Below are 21,758 nucleotides of genomic sequence, written 5' to 3'. Positions count from 1 at the left end.
CGCATAAAATACAAATCGGAGGTGAGAGATGCAAACAAATAATTAGATATTTCTCTAATTGTTGTGATATAATAATTTTAAATCTATTTTTTGAAATAAAAATATAAATTATGGGATTATTTGAACCAAAAATGAAGAGTTTTGGAGTTAGTTGCTCAAAAAAATATACAATGGGTTAGATGACCCCGTATAACAAGTTTAGAAGGCGTGTTGACGCTTTGTTCTTTTATTTTTTTTATCTTACAATTAATTTAGACATTAAAAATGTATTATCTAATAATTTTTTAACATATATTTATTAGCATATTTTCCGTTGTATGAAATCTATGTTTACAATTAACTGAAAACCGAACACCAAATTTTTATAAAATTACAAACCAAATTGTATTTTATTAAATAACGGAACTATAATTATAATTTCGATTTTATTCGGTTTGGTTTGATTTTTAATTTTCTACACACCTCTGCTCATCAAAATTGATGCCTTTTTAAAAAACTGCAGCATCAAAAACTGATTTTCAGGCTCAAGAAAATAAAACCAACCGGATTACCGAACCCCGCCACTTTACTGATTACTAATCTTAAAGTCCCATCAATTTCAAACCAAATTCGCCGATCAAACCAAACCAACCCACCCTCCTTACATTGGCCTCTCTCAAATTCTTCAGAGGATTAAAAATGGCAACTTACAATCTAGCTTTAGTTCTCAAAAACGCCTCAACTGAACCCCAATTTCTGCTGATTAAACAAACCCCACCTCCCAAATTCTGCAATCTAGAGTACGACTCCTTTGTTGACTCTCATCTCTATGATTTGCCTTCCTCAATGCTTAATTTTCTTGACGGAGATACGGTGGAACCAGCTGCTTTAATTCACGGATTGGATTCTCTTCTGGAAAAGATCGATTATAGGAATTATGATCTTCAATTGGCTATTAACAGGGTATCTCTCAAACTTTTAATTTTTTTGGGTATTTTGTTTTTTTAGTAATGTCATATAAATTCATGAACTATATGAACTTTAAAAAGTGTCAAATTAGTAAATTAATTTTTATTTTGTCTCAATTTGGTATAAGAAGTCATATTATGGTGAGGGGACAGTTAAAAAATGATCTCGTGTATGTAATTGAGATAAAATGAAAGTTGGTGCGGCATTTTTTAAGTTTATGATTAAAGTGAGAAAACTAGTTCGTGAATTTATATGATATTGTCCCTTTGATTTTTAATCTCGGCGTGACACTATGTTTTGACAATATTGAAATGTATTATATGAAGGCATTGGAGCAAGTGGGTGTTAATGCAACTGAAGTGAAAGATTGGAGCTTTTTCAAATTTGTGGAGGAAGCTGAGTTTGGACCTGGATTGCCTATTCATACAATCTACTTTACTGGAAATTTGGAATCTAATGATGGAAATTTACCAGGTCTGGTTGTGTTATTTGTCTGTTCTTTTGAATTCAGTAATAATGTTTGTACTTTGTTCGATAAAACTTTTATTTGGACAAAAAACTTTGTATAATTTCTTGATAATTGCTAAAATATGAATTTATAATTTACTGTTACATTGGAGTGCGAAGTTAGGAACCAAGTTTTTATTTATGAAGATGATGTTATGATTTCGATAACAACAATCATCAAAAGCTTTTAGCGCTTAGATTGGCATAATCTATGGGCATAGATAAGCATGAGTTGCTTATCTATGTGTTTGAAATTGGACTGGTTGAAAAACTAGTGAGCGTGACCACGGCTTAGAAAGCAAGAATGTTCCTTTCAAGTATGTACTTGGGTTATAAAAAATGTTTGAATTTCATTAATTTAGTTAATGGAGTAATTGGCTTCAGAATATATAGTGCGGCTAATCTGGAAATAAACATGGCATTTGCAGAAGTATGTAGATGGATGTCTATCCAAAGTTGTCTAAATCAGCTTCTACATGTGAAACCAAGTAGTGATCGTGTTGGACCTTTGGTAGTGATTGGTGTTATTAATGACTTAGTGCAGTCTCCACAATCAAAAGTCAATACCAGTTTGCACCGCCAGGTTAGTTTGATATTTCTGGAAGCTGAATCATGATTATTTTTTTTGTATAAAATGCACAAAAGAAAATGTTGTTGGGTTTCAACATGTCATTTTTAATTGTTCTTTCCATGCTTTTGGACTATATATATATATTGGGGAAGAAAAAGTATATTCATTTTTTAACGTTCTTTCACTAGATTTAATAGGGTTCCCTGAACAATTTCATATTGTCTGCTATTTTTTTTTTAAAATTTGCTTTTGGACGTGACTCGTGACTTACTTTGATGATATCCAATTAGAAATCAGAAATTACTACTAACGCAATGGAGTTAGATGCATTTGACAGTGCGCTAATGAATTGGCTCTCAGATGTATTAGCTATTTTAAAACCTTAGAGATATAAGTATATCAGTCCCTTGAGCTAAATAAATACTCATGTGGCTTTTACCTTTGAGTTTTTTTACCTCAGCCTAAGTTTGCATAATTCAGAATTTAGTTCTCATTTTCAGGAGTATCCTCCAGGTGTTACGCTCATACCTATGAAAACTAGGACAGCAAAGCCTTTCCGTACAACCAACATGGTGATATTTGCACCTCAGAGCGTCTCAAATGATTGTGAGAATTCTAGTTTTGTGGCTTGTGGAGATGCATTAATAGTGGACCCAGGGTGCCTTTCTGATCTTCATGATGAGGTATGTTATTGTGTATTTTGATCACCTGATATATCTTATTAATGTTTGTGAGCCACATTTTCTGAGACATGGTAACAAAAGCTTATAAAGGAGCTATAATTGGTGTAACTAAAAAAATATGTCTAATCCTATGCTAGATTACCAAAAAATTATATACGAGGCCATTACCCATCTCATTTGGCAAGTACAGATCAGGACTTATCTCGTTTGAATTTCATAAAATCACACTCCTGCAATTAGAATATTTCTTTGGTCTGTCACATTCAGTCTTCCAACCAGTTTATGCTCAGCAAATGAGAGGCTTACAGTAAACAAAAGGAGGCGTATATATCTACCCCAATGTGGTTAAACATTTTCTACCTTTGACGGCTTAGAAAATTAGCTGTATAGTGAAAAAACCCTACTCTCTCTCATATGACATAGTCTCTCATGAGTTTAATATTCTGTCAAACTTAATCTAGGATCTATGAAGAAAAAGAAATAGTCTCTCATCAAGTTTAATCTTCTGTCAAACTTAATCTATGATCTATGAAGAAAAGGCAATAAGACCAGAAGTATTTAGTTGATTTTAGTTGAGCTCAATTAAAAAAACTTGTGCAGCCATGACACTTTGGTTCTTCAATGGGTCTCTCGTTTCATTTTATTTATATCCTTAACTTTGGTGTTTGTAGTGTCAAAGTTCCACATGACTTTGGTATTATTCGCATTTCACTCTTGAGTCTTGACCAGTATTACGTTCTCTTGATCAGCTCTTGAAAATTGTTGCTGCGCTGTCCAGAAAGTTAGTTGTCTTTGTCACCCATCATCACCGTGACCATGTTGATGGTACGTCCCTTACTGATATTATAACTTGCACTGACCGATATTATTCCCTATGTTGCGGCAGCTAAGTTCCATATCTAGAGTTAGACTCCAATTCTCACTATCCACTTTCCTCCTTTTCCTCATTTTTATGGAATTTTCAATGTGTCATATACAACTCAGTCCAGGGCCATTGCCATCTCACACAATATGTTTTTTCATAATTGAGACTATGCATACTTGGCAATTTCCTTTGATCCTTGTAATTGTTCAAGTCTGGACTGTCTCTTTCCTTTTAAGGAATAATTCATATGATATCTCTTTAAAATGACCGGCAAACTAATGTGTAATACAAAGAAGATCAATGATAACTAAATAATATTGAGGCCACATAATAGTGTGTCAGATGCAGCAATGTTTACTTCCTTATTGTCTGTAGTTTTAAATCTTGGGTTCTGTGATTCTTATTGGTGCTTAATACTTACTAAATTGTTTGATTGTGAGTTGCATATATGTATAAAGTTTCAAGCTTTACGTACCAGGCATAATTAAACAGCTTCTGCTATGGCAATAACTTACTGTTTCTTGGTCTATTTTAGGTCTTTCTGTCATCCAAAAATGCAATCCTAATGCTATATTATTAGCACATGAGAATACCATGCGCCGAATTGGGAAAGGTATCATGTTGAATTTGATAAGAATGATGATACCATGTTCTGACATAATTGCTAAGCACAGCCTTTCTTTTTCTTAATTATGATTACATCCTATTTTACATATGAATTTAATTTTATCTTTAAATATGGTTAATTCAATGATCTCATCATTTAAGTAAAAAAATTGACAAAAATTAAAAAACTGGGGTACAATTGAAACGATAAAATGCGACATAGGGTAGCATCAAAAAGGGGCTATAAGGTCGGGGTTTTTTAAGGCATTAAGCCTATAAATAATGATTACTAGTAGTTTATTATAATTTCGAGGAAGAGATATTCTAGAACTGTGTCTTTGTAACCATTATTTTCTAATTTCGTTCAGTTTGAAGAACTTGTGTTCATATAATGCTAGGTGATTGGTCCCTTGGATACACCTCAGTTGCTGGAGGAGAAGATATATGCATTGGCGGTGAAAGATTGAAAGTCGTTTTCGCTCCGGTAATTCATGTTTCATTGTCATTTTCTTTTCAAGCTATAATAACTGTCCTTAGCTGAATGTATGTGGGAATTAAAAATAAATATCATATAAGCTTTATCTGTTAGAAACTCTATTTTCCATGGCTTGTAGACCACCTAGCTAGTTAACAATAGAAAGGCTCTTGCCTATTAATTGTTAGTTGATTTGTCAATTTCTTTTTTGTTAGTTATGCGAAATTATGTATGACATTACTGTTGTTTCTTAAGAAAGTTCAATCTTAAATTATCGACCCAAAAATACTCTCTTTTCTTTATTCAGGGACATACAGATGGTCATGTGGCACTGCTTCATGTCAGCACTCACTCCCTGATTGTAGGCGATCATTGCGTGGGGTAGGATTCTTTAAAGTATCTTTTTGAGGACAATTTCAACCATGTGATGAAAAAAGTTGCGATGTATGCGAAGATTACTTGTCATTTTCATATTACGAAATTATAATAGATACCTTTCCCTTATAACAGGAAAGTCTTTTAGACATTTCCTTCAAATAAATCACAATGTAGTTTTTTGAACTTTTATGATGCCAAAAATGCTTGTCATTTAACACCATAACCAGAGTTGGACATGCTTAAATTAAAATTTCTTATTTGCTAGTCATCTTTGGCCAATGGTTATGTGTGAGAAGAAAAGAAGGCTTGTTAAGTTGATCTTGATTTACATGGTAAATATAAGCATACAGTTATAAGAAAAAATTCATATATCGGCTGGCAAACCCCAAACTCTAGTTAGAATTTGCCAAAATAACTTGAAATGAGTTAAGCTCGGTCGCTCTGATGTTGAGTTTCTTCCTTTTTGCTGCTTTTAAATTTCAGATATTTCTCTTTTATCATAAGTTTTGTTTGCATATACAAATGCAGAAAATCTAAAATTTGAACTATGAGGGGTATAACTCCTATGTTAACGTCATAACATCCTTATGTGAATGAATTTCAAAAGCATGTGATATTAGATGGAGATTTCACTTTTGGGATGATTTGATCACGTGTTCTCTACCCCTGAATCTTAGTTCACTCCCAGGAATTGCAATACTAATTTAGTCTGGGGTTTGTTGCAGTCAAGGAAGTTCCCTTTTGGACATTCAATCTGGTGGAAATATGACTGTAAGTAGTGAAACATCCATGATATTATGTTATTTATTCTGCTGGAAGAAGCATTTTTGACTATTGTAATTGCGGGGGTTGTATTACATATTAAGATTCAATTTGCACCACATGAAGATGCGCTATTCTTCATTTATCTAACATGTCGTATCTTCTCTTTCAAGAAAGTTTTGGGAATATTTGATGTCTACACTTGCTCATTTCTAGATGTGCAGGATGCCCAAGTTCATCTTGTAATTGTTTGTTAGTGTGATTGCAGAATTCCTGCCTGTGGTACTAACTGCATGAAGTTGCTTCACAAGAATGCAAACAAAAACTAAATTAAAACATTATCATGTGAAATCTCATAATATTTGATTTTTTTTTTTAAATGCATGAAAAATAATTTATCCTCCATGTCAGAGTTTGTGAATGTTATGTTATTTATGCAGGATTACTTCCAGTCTACTTACAAATTTATTGACCTCGCCCCTCATGCTTTGATTCCAATGCATGGGAGAATCAATTTGTGGCCAAAGCACATGCTCTGTACATATCTCAAGTATTAATCTTATCAACCTCCTTTCCTGCAACACTATATAATATAAGTCCTGCTTTTGGCTGGAGTCTATCCAGCGATTCATTTATTATAGGATTTTGGAACCTTTTTAACATCTTTGTCAAGCAATTGTCTTTCCATTTATGATATTAAGTTCTTTAGACTCTCTATTATGGCAAAAGTAGCATATTCATCAATTTTTGGCTGGATGTACTGGCTCATATAAGATGTAAAATAGAACATATGCAAGCTTCATTTGTGGCTGAGCACCTGTGTGAATGGGTGGTCTCTAGCTCACTGAACTATGCATGAATCAGCATTACTATCGACATGTACAATTCATACTGCAATTTTCTTTTGTCAGAAATCGCAGAAGTCGAGAAAAAGACATATTGAAAGCTATAGAAAATGGAGCAAAGAAATTAATTGACATAGTTGCAAGCGTCTATTCTGAAGTTGATCGCCGTTTGTGGATTCCTGCAGCGTCAAATGTGCAGCTTCATGTAAATCATCTGGCTCAGCAAAATAAATTGCCAAAAGTAAGATCTCTTATTTGTGCTTTAGATTTTCTCTCTGGCTTTTATAGTTGCTATGCATGCTTGGATGTAGCGGTTTTCCTTTTACAAGATATAGCGGTTTTTCTTTTGCAAACTATGTAGCATCTTTGACTTCAAGAGATTTAGGTCTATAGCACAGTATAAGAAAACATTAATCTGCATGTGACCTAATGTAAAAGATGAGACATGTCTGGCGTTGGTCCTTTCTACTTATCTTTTTCATTTCGGCTTCCTATAACCAACATGAAACAGGCCGCATTGTAGTTTCGACCTATCCATTGCATCTTATATGATAATTTTGATGAAATTCCCTTGGTTCATAGAATTTTGCAGTTGGAACTTTGAATGCTATACAGTATGATAATTACTAGATTGTTTGAATTTCCAATTCTCTCACACTCATGTTATTATGCAAGCATATAATGGGTCGGAATCCGAACAATTCATCTCGAGTGTGCAGGACTTCTCTTTAGATACTTTCAATTGCAGTGTGGTTACATTTGAAGATGACCTGAGTAAATTTGAGACCAAGTGAGGAAAGCTGCTGTTGTTTGGTCAATTATCTTAGGTTGGATGACTTTTCTACTTTCCTTAGTCAATAAACCATCTAGATCATGAATTTCCACCATATCAATCTTCAGCTTTTCTGCAAACAAAGTATTGGTCATAAAAAATATAAGCGATAATTACTATCACCCCCGAGGCCAGGTCAAAACTACTATTTTTCCACCGACATTTAGGTATCATATAACTGAAATTCCCGACATTGATATTTAGTTATTAGATAATGAGATCTCCTAAATGTCAAGGGAAACATGCAGGGGGGCGAGTGATTTTTCTAAAAACAGAATTAAATACTCCCTCCGTCCCACTTTAGAAGTCCCATTTGACTTTACACACAGATTAAGAAAACATTAATCATTCTTGTCTTTTCATGTTTTTTCATGTTTTGCCCCTATTAATAATAGTGGAATTTTCCATAAAACTCTTTTAAGATAACTAAAATAAGGGTAAAATGGGGTATTCAATGGAAAAGTATTCTAAAAATAGTAATGGGACTTTTTAAATGGGACATCCCAAAATAGAATATGGGACTTCTTAAACGGGACGGAGGGAGTAATTTTAACCTAGCCCGGGGAGTGATATATAGTAATTATCCCTAAAATATAAACCGGGCCAGAAATGATGAGTGGTGTAATCTGTTTGCAGGAGTTTTCGGTTAAGAAGTTCGAAAGAAGCTGTAAGCTGCATTTTTTTGCTTGGTGGATGTGGGAGTATCTGAGCAGTGGCATCCTAACAAGGTATAAGAACTTGAATAAATTTAAGTTAGTATTTGCTGGAGTTGCTGGTTTTGCTGTATTTTACTCTGTTAGCGACAACCTTAAATGAGTCCAGGCATATCTTTTGGTATTTCATGCCAATTGTGATGCGTTTGGTTCAAAGGAAAAACTTGGTGGAATTATTTGTAAATGAAAATAGCTATCTTTGACATTGAAATAAATTTATTTGACATTGAAATAAATTCTAGAGTAGAAGTGAACCACACAAAGGAGGATAATACATGTATGCTGGTGATTGTTGAACAGAAAATCATTACCAATACTGTCCTTTTTTTTATACTAGTTTCGCATTACGTGCTACGCACGTGGCTCGTAATATGACTCGTCAATGTATATAATAATTAAATTTATTATAACTAAGTCAATTTATAATAAATATTAAATTAGTTAGAGTTTTTGTTAAAAATAAACATTATATTTTAATTTATTAATTTTTAAAATTATTATAATTATATCGATATATCTTATATACAATTAATATTAAATTAGTCGGAATTTTTTTCGGATTAAAAAATATATTTATGAATTGGATTAAAACTATTAGTTATACTAATAAATAAAGTAACAGTAGTAAGTGTAATATTATCACTCAAATTCGGTATAATTACTTATGAGTTGGATTAAATTTAGAGATTATTTTCCAAATATTTATTTTTGGCGAAGTATTTAGACCATTTCGTCTCATCTTTTTCTATTTTCCAACGCTACCTAATTCGCCAACTTATTTACCAAAGATATCCAATATATAAAGAAGTTTTAACTCATTTTAGGTTAAACTTTTACATAACCACTATTTTTTCTCTTTTTTTTCTCTCTCTTATCTCTTAAAGTTCTCTCTTATTTTCTTCTTCTTGTCTTCTTCTTTTTCGTTCGATTTTCAATATGCCTTCTCCGGTTATTTTTCCGTTCATCTTTTCCGTTCGTTTTTCCGTTCGCGCTTCTGTCCGTCTACTTCCGAAAACTGAAATTGGAAACCGAAAAAGATATTTGTGAAACTAAAAAAAAAAGTATTTTTCGTAAATAAAAAAGTCAGAAAAAAATCAAAACTTGACAGGTAAAAGTGTAAATAAGTTATCAAAACATGTATTTTAAAAAATTACCATTTAAATTTATTATATTAGTTGAAGTATTATCATTGTATTATTGTACTTTATTTATAATTAATATTATTAGAATTTTTATTGAATTATAAAATATCTTGTGGGTTCAATTAAATTTTTTATAATTGTATTATTTTATTTTATTTATAATTAATATTAAATTTATTATGTAAGCTAAGTTTATCTGTTTTTAAATTTATTTCCCTATACATTATATACATTCAATTAAAGATTTTATTTATTTTTCCATTTTGTCATCACATATTTGTTTTTTTAAAGCATCATTATATATTATCGTGTGATTTTGTTTTACTATATCCATTTGTTTTGTTATATTCATATTAGAACACTTATTATAAGTTGCCGTAATTAAAACACTTATAAGGTTTAATAGACTAAAATTAGGAGCTACATCTTAGAGTCATTAAATGAGTTAATTACTTTTTCCCGTATTTACATAAGTATAGCCAATCTTTTACTAGTTTAAATCAAATTCCTAAATTTATCATTTAAAGTAATTAGAGTAAAAATCTTTTACTAGTTTAAATCAAATTCCTAAATTTATCATTTAAAGTAATTTGATTATTCTAATTACTTAATAAATTAAATTACTATAGTACTACTTTAAATGACCATAAAACCTTTTATTAGATAATCAATTAGTAATAAATTTAAAAGGGTTATCAGGTAAATTTGTCTGTCTCCCCCCCCCCCCATCTGTGCTTTTATATATAGTATAGATATAATAATGAACATTTTATTAATAGAGAAATAGAAGTACAATTCTTTATCAATAATTATATATAAAAATACATTTAAGATGTATAAAATAGAAATTTCAAGCACATAATGAAAATTTATATTTATATTCTTCATGTATTGATAGAGTTTGATTATATATTCGGCGATCTGTGTCTGCTCAACTCTATAGTTATTTCAAACCCCAAACTGACTAGTCTTTAAATAAGTATGATAAAGAAAATATCAAAAACAAATATTTTGTTAATAATAATTTAAATTTTACTCCACTGCCACTAATGAATAAAATAACATTCATACAAAAATAATAAAAAAAGGATATTAAATATGTGTTTATTTGAACTAAAAGAAATTAATGAGTATAAAACAATAAGAAATAAAACAATTGGTAGTAGCCAAATTAAAAAAATTGCTGAAAAACAATAAGAAATAAGAAGAGAAAAAGAGAGTGGCTAAGCTTTTTTAAAATAGAGTTTCTACCAATATTTTGAGAAATATAATGATTAAAAAAATTCTAGAGTTCGACGACTTTTAAGTTTTATATGTTAATTAAATTATATTATAAGTTTTGGATAAACATAAAATTATTTTCAGAAAATTTAGTTAGTTAACTTAAATTTTTTAAATAGGGTGATTATTAATACAATTCATAAATTCTAAATAGTCCAAGTACTCATGAAATTTCTGAGAATGAACGAGTTGGATGATTCTATATTTCGTAATCAAAGTGCATGAAGAAACCATGCATGACTTGTAATTTGGGGCACCATTTAAGACTTTTCTCATGCCTAAAGAATCTTCTAAATACTTACCTCTAAATTATGTGTGCCAACAAGAAAAACATTACTTTTTCTCCTTTTAATTTTTAATAGTACAATTAGCTTTGTTTCATGAAGGTTATAGGGCAGTATAATCTGCCGGCTCAATCTTTTTTTTCTATTCAAAGTCTTGGTCTTTTGCTTAAGCAATTTGGAAGCATTTTATTTTGCTTAATGCAAATTGATACCTCTAGTTTTTTACCTAGTCAAACTTTCATTTATAATTTTGTCAAAGGTGAGATGCTACTCGGACAATTTTTCTATATTTTTTATTTATCCGAATTCATATGAGTTTAAATTGCGTTCTCACACTTGATTTATGATGCATTGGAAGGTTACCTCTATGATAATGTTTATTAGTCTAATGCTACAATAAATTCAATTAATATAAACTTATTCAAATGAGTAAAGGGTCATCTCAGTCCTTAAATTGATAATCAGGATTAAAGAATTGATTCTCGGTCATTTTGATCAATTAAGAACAATACTCTCTATTTTCAAGTCAGTTAATTTTTGACAGGCCGTACATGATCGGAATTAAATAATTTTTTTATAAAAAAACTGATGTAAGCTGATGGATTTCATCAAGTTCCCTAACACCAATAGCTAATAGATAAAGCAAACAAAATCATAGGCGGCCATAGGAAAAAGTTTGGAACCATCAACAATAATGGAACATAATATAATAATATTTAACAAACTACTACATGTGATTGTTTTGTGTGTGTGTTTTTTTTTTTAATGTTTGAATATACAATTTTGATGTCAAAGGTAAAAAGAAGTCATCACCATACGTTTTCTTTAGTCTACAAAGCCATCACACACATGCAAATTTGGCATATAAATTGAATTCAAATAGCCATCTTAGTAATTTATTTTAATTTAATTTTCTTTTCTCTTCATCGCTCAAATTTTGCTCTATCTAAAATGATTGTTATCTCAGATTTCATTGATTTGATCTTCAGTTTTCTAATTATCACTTCTTTTATCATAGATTTTGTTACTTTATAAATATATAAGTATTTATAATTAGCTTTAAATTACATTATTTTAATATTAATTAATTATTCTCTCTTTTTCATGCTTTCTTTTTTCTAACTACTTCTCTTCATCTCAAAGAAAACTGAATTGCTTGGATCAAGAAAAGCACAAACTTTTTTTCATATTTTCAAGTTATTAATTTTTTTTAAAAAAAAATAGCACTTAAAAATAATTATGAAGAAGAACACCCAAAATCAAAACTTAATAACTTCATACGTAAAACAATGCAAAACCAAATTCCAATTCATAAATACTCTTCAATTTTTCTTCTTGTTCTGTTGTGGACTAACAACAGGACTAATCCTAAGTTCATATCTCAAAAACATATCATTCAATCTTCTAATCACACATGTTTCATTTTTAGATAATAATTCCGTAGCGAAATATAATAATAACGACGCGATTAAAATTGCGTTGCCACGCGTCGGTTTGAGAGAGTACCTGAAGGTAGATGATGATGCTAAGCATGATATGGAAGATGAAGAATTGTTGTGGAGAGCTTCAATGGCTCCAATAATTGATGAATTTCCATTTGAAAGAGTTCCTAAAGTTGCTTTCTTGTTCTTGACAAAAGGTCCGGTTTTGATGGGTCCATTGTGGGAGAAATTTTTTAAAGGGCATCAAGGATTTTATTCAGTATATGTTCATTCTGATCCTTCTTATAATCAATCTCAACCTGAGAGTCCAATTTTTCATGGCAGGCGAATTCCTAGTAAGGTTAGTATTTTATCGAATTATTTTTCATTTTTTTTCGACGTCTATGTAAGCTAATTACTAAAAGAACTGTTAATTTACTACGGCTAAAATTGTGATGAAAATTGTCGTTATAAAAGTTTGCGATGAATTTATAACAAAAGCTGTTGTTTTATATTGTGCGAGAACTTTTCATCATAATTCCGTTATAAATATTCAAAAATTTGTTTACAAATATTCAGTATAATTTCTACTATTTTTTCATAGTACATTTTTTAAAAATAAAACTGAAATTCAGGTGTTCAAAAGGTTTTTTTTTTTACATTTCACTCGTTAACTAGACCACATTAGGTTTATGGTAATGTAATTTAATATAGTTATATATGTAATTTCACAATTATATAAATAATTATATTATATTTCATTATGAGTTAAATATAGTCTAAATGCTAATAAATTCTACATAACATAATATGATTATACATTAATTATGCAAAATTCATTTTTATGTAAACTCAGTCTATTATTAAAAATAATTTTCCGATTGCATTCACATAATCAAGGGCGAATTAGGGGGTAAGATTAGAAACATCGGGCGCTAGTTGTCGCTATATTTTTTTCGCTATATTTTTTTTTATTTCGTCATCACCCACATAATAGATAGTACCAATGTTAAGCTTGTCTTGATGTTTCCTAAGGATCGTTCTAAAATAAAAAAATTCTACCTATTTTTCCACAATCATCTCAAACGACAGAGCCATTGTCTGTGTTAGACAATGTCGTTTGTAAATTGTAATGCACGTCAGTTGCTAGTCCTGACGAAGATGTGAACTCTTAAAATGTTGTAGAAGTCGTTCATCCTAAGTCTTTGCGGTAGTAGACAATTTACGGCTGTAAAATTTTATGTGGAAGATGATCAACTTTTACATTTACAACTTTTTTACATGAACTCAAATATGTATACATTTTGCCCTAAATTGATACGTAATATTTTAATTTTTTTATCTTACTTTACATACACTCAATTATTATTTAAATAATTAAATATCAAATAAACTTTCATTAATAATAATAAAATACATTAAAAATTAAGAAATTATCTATATAAATGAATGAAAATATGCATATTGTTATAAAATAATTTTATTTTCAGATAAAATTTTATAACTTTTTACTTCATAAATGGACTAATTTATCATGGAAACAACTTAAAATACTAAATGATATTTTATTTTTATTAATTAATCTTTTTTATTTACTTCTTAAATATAACTAACTTAAATATAAAATTATTGAACCAAACTATGAATTATTTTATTGAGGATATATTTATCAATTTCATCATAGTTGTGGATATATGTAACATATCGCCTATCATACATGCACAATATTTCTTAAAATATTCACATATCAAAAGAATTTTCGCTATAAATTATAACACATACTAATAATATAACATAAAAATGGAAGGAATAATCTATATAGCTGATTTTATGTTATAATTCTTAATTTTAATAAATATTTTTAAAGTGAATTATTTTCCTTTAGACTTTTAAATTATTAAATTAATTTGAAAACTATTTATTAATAATGGTATTACACTACAAGAAATACTAGAATTAGCAGCAAACATTTTTGCTGCTAATAGTGCTAAAATTGTTACTATTAACATATAGAAACAAAAAAAATTGTGGCATGTTACTGCTAATAAAACGTTGCCTTAAATAATTGGTAACGAAATTTGCTGTAAAATGCTGCTATAACTTAACTACTGGCAACAACTTTCAACATTAATGCTGCAAAATGTTTTTTAGCAGCAAAAAATAATTAGCTGCAACAGAATTTGTTGCCAAATACGTAGTGATTGTTATTTTAATTTTCAGGAAGTCAAATGGGGAAATGTAAACATGATAGAAGCAGAGAGACGCCTATTAGCCAATGCACTTCTAGACATCTCAAACCAACGTTTTGTTCTTCTCTCCGAGTCTTGCATTCCTCTCTTCAACTTCTCTACAATCTACTCTTACCTAATCAACTCAACTGAAAATTATGTACAAGCCTACGACTTAGACAATCCCGTTGGTCGCGGGCGATATAATTATCATATGAGCCCGGAAATCACCATCAATCAATGGCGGAAAGGCTCGCAATGGTTTGAAATGGACCGAAAACTTGCCATTGAAGTGGTGTCGGACCGAAAGTATTTTCCAATTTTTCAAAAGTATTGTCATGGTAATTGCTATGCGGATGAACATTATTTGCCTACATTTGTGAGTATTAAGCATTGGGAGAAGAATTCGAATCGGAGTTTGACTTGGGTTGATTGGTCGAGAGGCGGACCCCATCCGACGAGGTTTATACGAAACGAGGTGACGTTTGAGTTCTTGAAGAAGATGAGAAGTACCAGCGGATGCTTGTATAATGGAAGTAGAAGTAGTAGTTGTTACTTGTTTGCTAGGAAATTCTTGCCTACTGCTTTGGGTAGGCTATTGAGATTTGCACCAAAAGTTATGCATTTTAGCAGGTAAAACGGCGTCGTATGCTCGATTCTTTATTCTTTGATTTGTAATTTTGTATAGATCGATATCAATCAAATAAAAAGGACAGGCAATTGGCCTTATAGACCTGTAATTTTTATGATATATTAATTTAAAGAAAATATTAGATTCAATATTTACTAAGAAATAACCAATAAAGATTGGTTCTATCTCTTAAATTTGACATTAAATCAATTAAAGCCAATTTTGTGACTTTGAATAAAAATATTTTTGAAATAGGCGTTTTTACTCATCTTATCTTCTCTACACTAATTTGTAATTTAGTGCTTCACACTTCGATAGATTTATGTCCTCTGGACTCTAATATGTTTAAAATGTCTATTTTAAAAATATTTTTGTTCATGAGTACGAGTTTGACTTTACGTACTACTCCCTCCATTCCAATACAGTTGTCCACTTAGAGAATTTTTTTTGTCCCAATATTTTTATCCATTTTTAAAAACTAACATATTTTATATTCAATTTTTATATATGTGATAAAGGTAAAGTGAACAACTCTATTGGTTTTGGCAAAAAAAAGAACTACAGTCGACCCTCTGATAATTAATACACATGGTGGATCAAAAATTTATTAATTATTAGAATTATTAATTTATTGAATTTGCATAAAAAAATAAATTATAAAAGATATTTTAAAGCATCTACAATAATAGACCTAATATTAATATTATATTATAAAAAAACTAAATAAATACACTTTACAATCACTCAATTTAAAAGAAATAATTTTATATTTAATTTAAAAAAATATTAATTGATATCAAATTAAAAAATAATTATTAAAAAGTTGTATTCATAAAGTAAAATAATTTTTAATATTTTTATAATAGATATGCTTTACTTATTTTAATTTGTTTATCTAATATCTTCTTTTAAAATTTCTTAAAAAAATAAGAAAGTCATAATTTGATGGTATTTTAACTTCCACTTTATGAATTAAGATTAATATTGCCTCAAATAAATCATCAATTGTTATATATTTCTTTAAAAAAAATCTCTCTAATAATTAATATTCATGTAGAATACATTTTAAATTTTATTAATTATTAAATAATAGAATTATTAATTATCCGACGTGGAACGAAGTTGGTTCTCTCAATTTTCTATTAATTATTAGAATTATTAATTTATAGAATATTAACTATTAGAGGGTCGACGGTAGTATATTGAAACGGAGGGAGTATAGTGTACTAAGTTCTCAGAGCAAAATAAACTTTTGTGCATAAAACCTAACTAAATCAAAACATTTAACTGAACTAATTTGCATGCAAAATCAAATCTGATCTGATCTATAACTGAAACTATTACTTGAGCTGAAATTGTTAAAGTTTCTTAAGTAGGAGTAAATTGCATGCAAAATCAAATCTCACCTCTAATTTACACCTAAAACATTCCTAATCTCAACGCCTAATAACCAAATAAACTCTAATTAAATCACTCACTGGCTAGCTCCACAAGTGTCCTCAGACACGCACGGCGAATCAGACACAGAGTCATACGTTTCATGACACGGCGACACTTCAACTCCTCGTATCTCTTCAATCATCTTCACCACGTGTCCAATCTTCGGCCGTTGATCAGGCGCTGCAGCAGTACAAGTCATAGCTATTTGCAACAATCCAACCATCTCCTCTTCAATATCCTTATACCTCATCAGCTCCAAATCGAAAACCTCAGCCGTCCATTCCTCTCGGACCACAGATTGGACCCACCTAGGCAAGTCCACGGCCCCACCGTACCCGTTGCCGGGCCCACCACCGCAGTCCCCTATAGAAGGGCATTTTCCGGTTAACAATTCGAGTAATAATACTCCAAATGAGTACACGTCGGATTTCTGAGTTGGCTTTCGGCCGTCGGATGATGAGAGCTCAGGGGCGCGGTAGCCGTTGGATTTAGGGGCGGAACTGGCGGGTGGGGCGAAGAGAGAGAGGCCGAAGTCGGAGACACGTGCGTTGCCTGATTTGTCTAAGAGGATGTTTGTGGATTTGATGTTACCGTGGGTGAGTTTAAGTGACTTGCATGAGTTGTGAATAAAAGCTAGCCCACGGGCTGCTCCGGCTGCTATTTTTAGCCTTGTGGTCCAGTCCAGTGGCGTTCTTCCGGGTCCTCGGTTACCTGTCGGGTTGAAATATTAGAAACATGAGAAATTTTTAGAAACATGAGAAATTTTTAGGTATACCGAATCTATCAAGTTATCTATAGACTAAGCCAACCACATTATAACAGCTCACGATTTTAATTAAACCAGTACTTTAAAACCGGACCGATTGCCTAACCTGTATGGCCATCGGTTCATATATTAACCAGCCAGTCCGGTTCTTAAAACAATGCAATAAACCGTAGGTTGTCTTCTAAATTACAACCTTGACACTATACAGACAAACGGACCAAGTCATTTTCATATGGCAACCAGACCAAGTATCACAATCATATCCATTACAAAAAAAAATAGTTTGACAATCATAATACAGACAAAGGATCTGCCTAATAAGTATAACAGATTGTCTATGATAATGACTTGCATCAACTCAGGTCATTGTAATTGTCTTTTTCTTTACAGGCAGGCAGGAGCCTATATAACCAACTTTCACAACATAAAAACTAATCATAGTTTTCGATTGTTTTAAAGTTATGAATCATGATAAAATTTGTTAAAAGAAAAAATAGTGTTAGCACTAATAATTAATGAAAAAAGAATAATGGTTTTAATTTAGAATTATGATATGGTTTTGGATTCATAATGTCCTTTTATTTAATCTTGTCTGTTTATTTTCATGTCGTATTTTAGTTACATAATTGATAAATAGTTTGTATTCGTAATGATTCTAATCGGGTGAACAACCTGACACTCTTAGCTCGATTCGATAGACAAGCACATTTATTAATGGGTCCATAACAAATATTGCCAATCCCTACCCAATTATTTCTACATCAGGAGTTTTGTCAATCGGGTTAAACCCGAATGACTTATACGGGTTCATTGAGCTCCACTTTGTGGGTGGCATATAATGATATAATAGCTGGAAAGGATTTGAATCAGAGAACCCAATAAAGACCAAAAAGAAAAAAATAAAGCAAGAAATGATGTCGTTTTGTTGGAATTGTGGCATCTGATTAAGACACTCAAATTCCAAAAACATTGCAGTTTTTTTGGTGTCATGTAGTGTAACTGTTCCCTTGTCTGTAATTAGTAGCAAAAAAGTTAAACTATGTCTATGTGGGCCCATCATTTTTCCACTTCTACAAAAGGACAAACCCTAACTCTTCCATCTTAATCTTCATCAGCTTTTTTGTAATAAGATAAAGCTAAAGTCAAAACCAGCTAATTAGCTACTTTTTGTAATTAATTAACTTAATTGCAATCAACACTCCTTTACTTTTGTGTACTTAGAGGAAATCCTTAGAATAATTAGATTTTTTATGGACCCACTAATCTTACCTACTACTACTGCTTTGTGTATTTTAAATTTTTAATATTGTATTGGACCCTATATTTATGCACAACCAAGCCCTTTCATGCCCACTAGGCCATGATTCCATAAATAATTTTCTTTTTCTAGTCTCCTATAACCCCTTTTAAGAATTCCTTGAACCCCAAATAATCAATCATGCTCTTAAAAAGAAGGGCCAAATTTCAATTACATTATAAACTACATTTATGATCACCACATTAAATTTGGCCCATCATATAAAGTTTATTTGTTAATAATTTGAATTACAAATTTAAAATTCCATCAATCGGTGTAGACATCGGAATCCATCTTATCATGTCTTATTTATTTGAATTTTAGTAATTTACATCAACACTAATTGATCGAATTTTCAATTGACTATTCAAATTATGAAAGAAAACTTTTAAATTGAAGAATTGGAGTTGAAATTGTAGTTATTTGCATTTTAGTCTAAAAAGAATGTAAAGGCAATTCATCATAAATATGTTTAACTACCAAAACAATGCCATTAAATCTAATTAAAACTTGATAAAAAAACCAAAAATAATTGAAATTAATGTCAAAAGTAACGTACCATGAAGAAGCCAAAACAAGCTACCATTAGGCATGAAATCATAGACCAAAAGCTTCTCTTCTCTAGCAAAATAATAAGCTTTTAAACTAACCAAATTAACATGTCTTAACCTCCCCAAAATCTCCATATGTTGCTCAAACTCCCTCTTCCCCCCAACATTATTACCATCCTTCAACCTCTTCACCGCCACCACATTCCCGTCGTCCAGCACCGCCTTGTACGCGGTCCCGAACCCGCCTTTCCCCAGCATTTCCGCCGAGGCTCTCAACAAATCCTCCAACTCAAACCTCCTCACCCCTTCGAAAAACACCATCCGACCCCGGTCCAAACCCGGTTGGTTCGGATACGGGCTCGACGAGTAGACGATTTTCTCCGTTTCGAGCAGTTTTGAACCCTTTCCGTCGCGCATTTTCGCTGCGTAATTTCTCCAGAAGTAACAATATAGAAGCAAAGAGATGACCGATAAAACCAAAACATCGCCGATTATAATGGCGATTAATGCTAATGGGCTAATTTTTGTTGTTTTGTTATGGGTAGTAGTTACTGATTCTGATGATTTGCTTGGTTGTTCAGAGCTTGGTGACGATGATATTATACTCCCTGGTGTTACCGGAGAAGCAATAGCTCCGATGGCTGACCCGGGTTTTGTCGGGTCGGTTACTGAACCTTTACATACCGGCATTGGTGACCCACAAAGAGCATTATTCCCACCAAATACAGACTGAGGAAACCCGGATAAAGATCCGGGTATTTCACCGGAAAGTTGGTTACTTGAAACGTTAAAATCTTGTAAACTTGGGAGTTTTAAACTGGAAATAGACCCATTAAACCGGTTTCCCTCAAGCTTCAAAGTTAACAAATGGGTCAACCGGTTAACCAAATCAACAGGAATATTCCCGGAGAAATTATTATACGACAGATCCAAACGATAAAGACGGTAAAGAGACTGAACAGAAGCCGGAAAGTCACCGGAAAACTGATTATGAGACAAAAACAGAAGCTTTAACGCCGTGAGATTAGAGAAGTCAGGTAATGAACCAGAGAAGCTGTTTCCCTTCAGACTAAGCACACGGAGCTGAGTGAGAAACGTTAATGGCTGAATAACGCCGTCTAAGCCGAGGTTTTCAAGAACGACACGTGAAACTCTGTTTTTGAAGCAGAAAACGCCTGTGAAAGTACATGGGTTTGGGTTGGCTGTGGAGTTCCAATCGGCTAGATTGTTTGATGGGTCTGATAAAGATTTGAAGTTTAGTAAGTGTTGTAAATCTGGGTTTAGGGTTTCGGATTGAAGAAGATGAAAACAGAGGCAAAATATAAAGAAAAAAATGGGGTTTTTTGATGCCGCCATTGTTGTTTTTCTCTAAGTTGGAAGAAGTGAAGAGAGTGAGTGAGCTCTTATTATGGAGAAGTGTGTAAGGATGTGCATTCAGTTTTTCGTCTCGGTTTGATTCGAGCGTAAAATTATTAAAACCAATCGGTTTTTAAAGAAACTGAATAATGAACCGAATTTTGAGAATAAATTTGATTCGGTTCGATTTAATTTTTGGTTTTATAAAAATTAAATTTTTTGCTTTAGTAGTTTTTTACTAAAATTTTACTTATAAAAATGATAATAAAAATAGTAAATTTAAAAAACAAATCTAAAAATAAGCCAAATTTAATATTTTATACATTTTACTATTAAAATATAAAATAAAATTGTATTACTTTTAGCAAAATAGTATTAATATTTTTTTAAAAAATAATATCAAACCGAAGTGAATTGAAATATATACTAATGACCTTCAGTTCAAGTGGTAAGGAGTGAGGTCAAGAACCCTATAGGTCTTGAATTAGAGTCCTATTAAGGTTAAAAAGAGAAAAAAAAAATGGAGGATTAAAGATGGAGACTATGCACTACAAAAATGAGGATAGAATACTACATAAACAAAACGGAAAACTACACAAGTCGACGACAGCATCGTTCGGTCATAGACGATAGGGTGATTAAGCGATACACACACGCCAACAACGAAAAAATGGTTGTTTGTAAGTATTAGTTGTAAATACTTAATGATATATATATGTAATTTTTAACTTGAAAAAAAAATGTACAAAAGATTTAAAATATTATGAACTGGCCATTTTTAGTTCGATTCGGTTTAACTTTTTTTAGAAGCGGTCCGGTTCCTGTACATCCCTTGCAGTGTGCATTGTGTAAAGGGAAGGATAAGAGTGTAAGTAATGAGAAAATGTAGGGTATTTTGGTAATAAATTAGGGAAGAGTATTAAGGGTAAAAAACACCGACGGTTGAAGTGGATAGAACAAGCTAAAAGAAACTGAAAAGTTTGTAACGTGTACTCTAGGAGGAGTATTTACTGTGAAATTAATTTATGATTGAAAAGACGAAGATATCCTTATTGTAATGTCTTTTTTTGTTTTTTACTGTCCAGTTCAGTCCACCTTGTTAGTTTCCGACAGTATTATTAAGCTTGTCCTATCAATTCTCTGTTTGGAAAAATTCTCTCTTAAGACAGTTTTTCA

General features: G+C 31.4%; 3 protein-coding genes across 5 annotated transcripts; 2 read left to right on the top strand and 1 right to left on the bottom strand.

The window, feature by feature from the left end:
• The first annotated feature begins 510 nt into the window (after positions 1-510).
• On the top strand, positions 511-8,389 carry LOC126675085 (uncharacterized). 3 transcript variants are annotated; one of them, XR_007639680.2, is made up of 13 exons: positions 511-942; positions 1,275-1,422; positions 1,884-2,038; positions 2,527-2,709; positions 3,459-3,534; positions 4,110-4,187; positions 4,579-4,664; positions 4,963-5,036; positions 5,759-5,804; positions 6,236-6,345; positions 6,707-6,881; positions 7,353-7,467; positions 8,109-8,239. XR_007639680.2 is itself a non-coding variant. In XM_050369664.2 (13 exons), exons 1-12 carry the CDS (start codon positions 679-681, stop codon positions 7,432-7,434), a joined length of 1,470 nt encoding a protein of 489 aa, XP_050225621.1. In that variant the 5' UTR covers positions 512-678; the 3' UTR covers positions 7,435-7,467; positions 8,109-8,239. The 3 variants fall into 3 exon arrangements, 2 of the variants coding, with proteins under 2 accessions (XP_050225620.1, XP_050225621.1); XM_050369664.2 differs by having other exon boundaries at positions 512-942; positions 7,360-7,467; XM_050369663.2 differs by lacking the exon at positions 7,353-7,467 and having other exon boundaries at positions 8,109-8,389.
• Positions 8,390-11,878: 3,489 nt separating this feature from the next.
• On the top strand, positions 11,879-15,323 carry LOC126673522 (glycosyltransferase BC10). The gene is made up of 2 exons (XM_050367695.2): positions 11,879-12,674; positions 14,534-15,323. Exons 1-2 carry the CDS (start codon positions 12,132-12,134, stop codon positions 15,176-15,178), a joined length of 1,188 nt encoding a protein of 395 aa, XP_050223652.1. The 5' UTR covers positions 11,879-12,131; the 3' UTR covers positions 15,179-15,323.
• A 1,170-nt stretch (positions 15,324-16,493) lies between these two features.
• On the bottom strand, positions 16,494-20,674 carry LOC126673521 (probable leucine-rich repeat receptor-like protein kinase At1g68400). The gene is made up of 2 exons (XM_050367694.2): positions 19,235-20,674; positions 16,494-17,323 (listed from the first exon to the last, which is right to left on the bottom strand). The coding sequence occupies exons 1-2, from the start codon at positions 20,580-20,582 to the stop codon at positions 16,647-16,649; spliced, it is 2,025 nt and encodes a 674-aa protein (XP_050223651.1). The 5' UTR covers positions 20,583-20,674; the 3' UTR covers positions 16,494-16,646.
• Between the last annotated feature and the right edge of the window lie 1,084 nt (positions 20,675-21,758).

This window comes from Mercurialis annua, linkage group LG3 (assembly GCF_937616625.2).
Source record: "Mercurialis annua linkage group LG3, ddMerAnnu1.2, whole genome shotgun sequence".
NCBI classification, from domain to species: domain Eukaryota; kingdom Viridiplantae; phylum Streptophyta; class Magnoliopsida; order Malpighiales; family Euphorbiaceae; genus Mercurialis; species Mercurialis annua.
This window is presented reverse-complemented; position numbering and strand designations above follow the sequence as displayed.

Bases quoted from the DNA above. Each gene is read 5' to 3' on its own strand.
- LOC126675085 (XM_050369663.2), top strand. From the start codon at position 679: ATGGCAACTTACAATCTAGCTTTAGTTCTCAAAAACGCCTCAACTGAA. The intron at 1,423-1,883 runs GTCTGGTTGTGT...TGGCATTTGCAG, and splicing joins TAATGATGGAAATTTACCAG to AAGTATGTAGATGGATGTCT. The intron at 4,188-4,578 runs GTATCATGTTGA...ATATAATGCTAG, and splicing joins CATGCGCCGAATTGGGAAAG to GTGATTGGTCCCTTGGATAC.
- LOC126673522 (XM_050367695.2), top strand. From the start codon at position 12,132: ATGAAGAAGAACACCCAAAATCAAAACTTAATAACTTCATACGTAAAA. The intron at 12,675-14,533 runs GTTAGTATTTTA...TTTAATTTTCAG, and splicing joins GCAGGCGAATTCCTAGTAAG to GAAGTCAAATGGGGAAATGT.
- LOC126673521 (XM_050367694.2), bottom strand. From the start codon at position 20,582: ATGGCGGCATCAAAAAACCCCATTTTTTTCTTTATATTTTGCCTCTGT. The intron at 17,324-19,234 runs GTACGTTACTTT...TCAACCCGACAG, and splicing joins CTTGTTTTGGCTTCTTCATG to GTAACCGAGGACCCGGAAGA.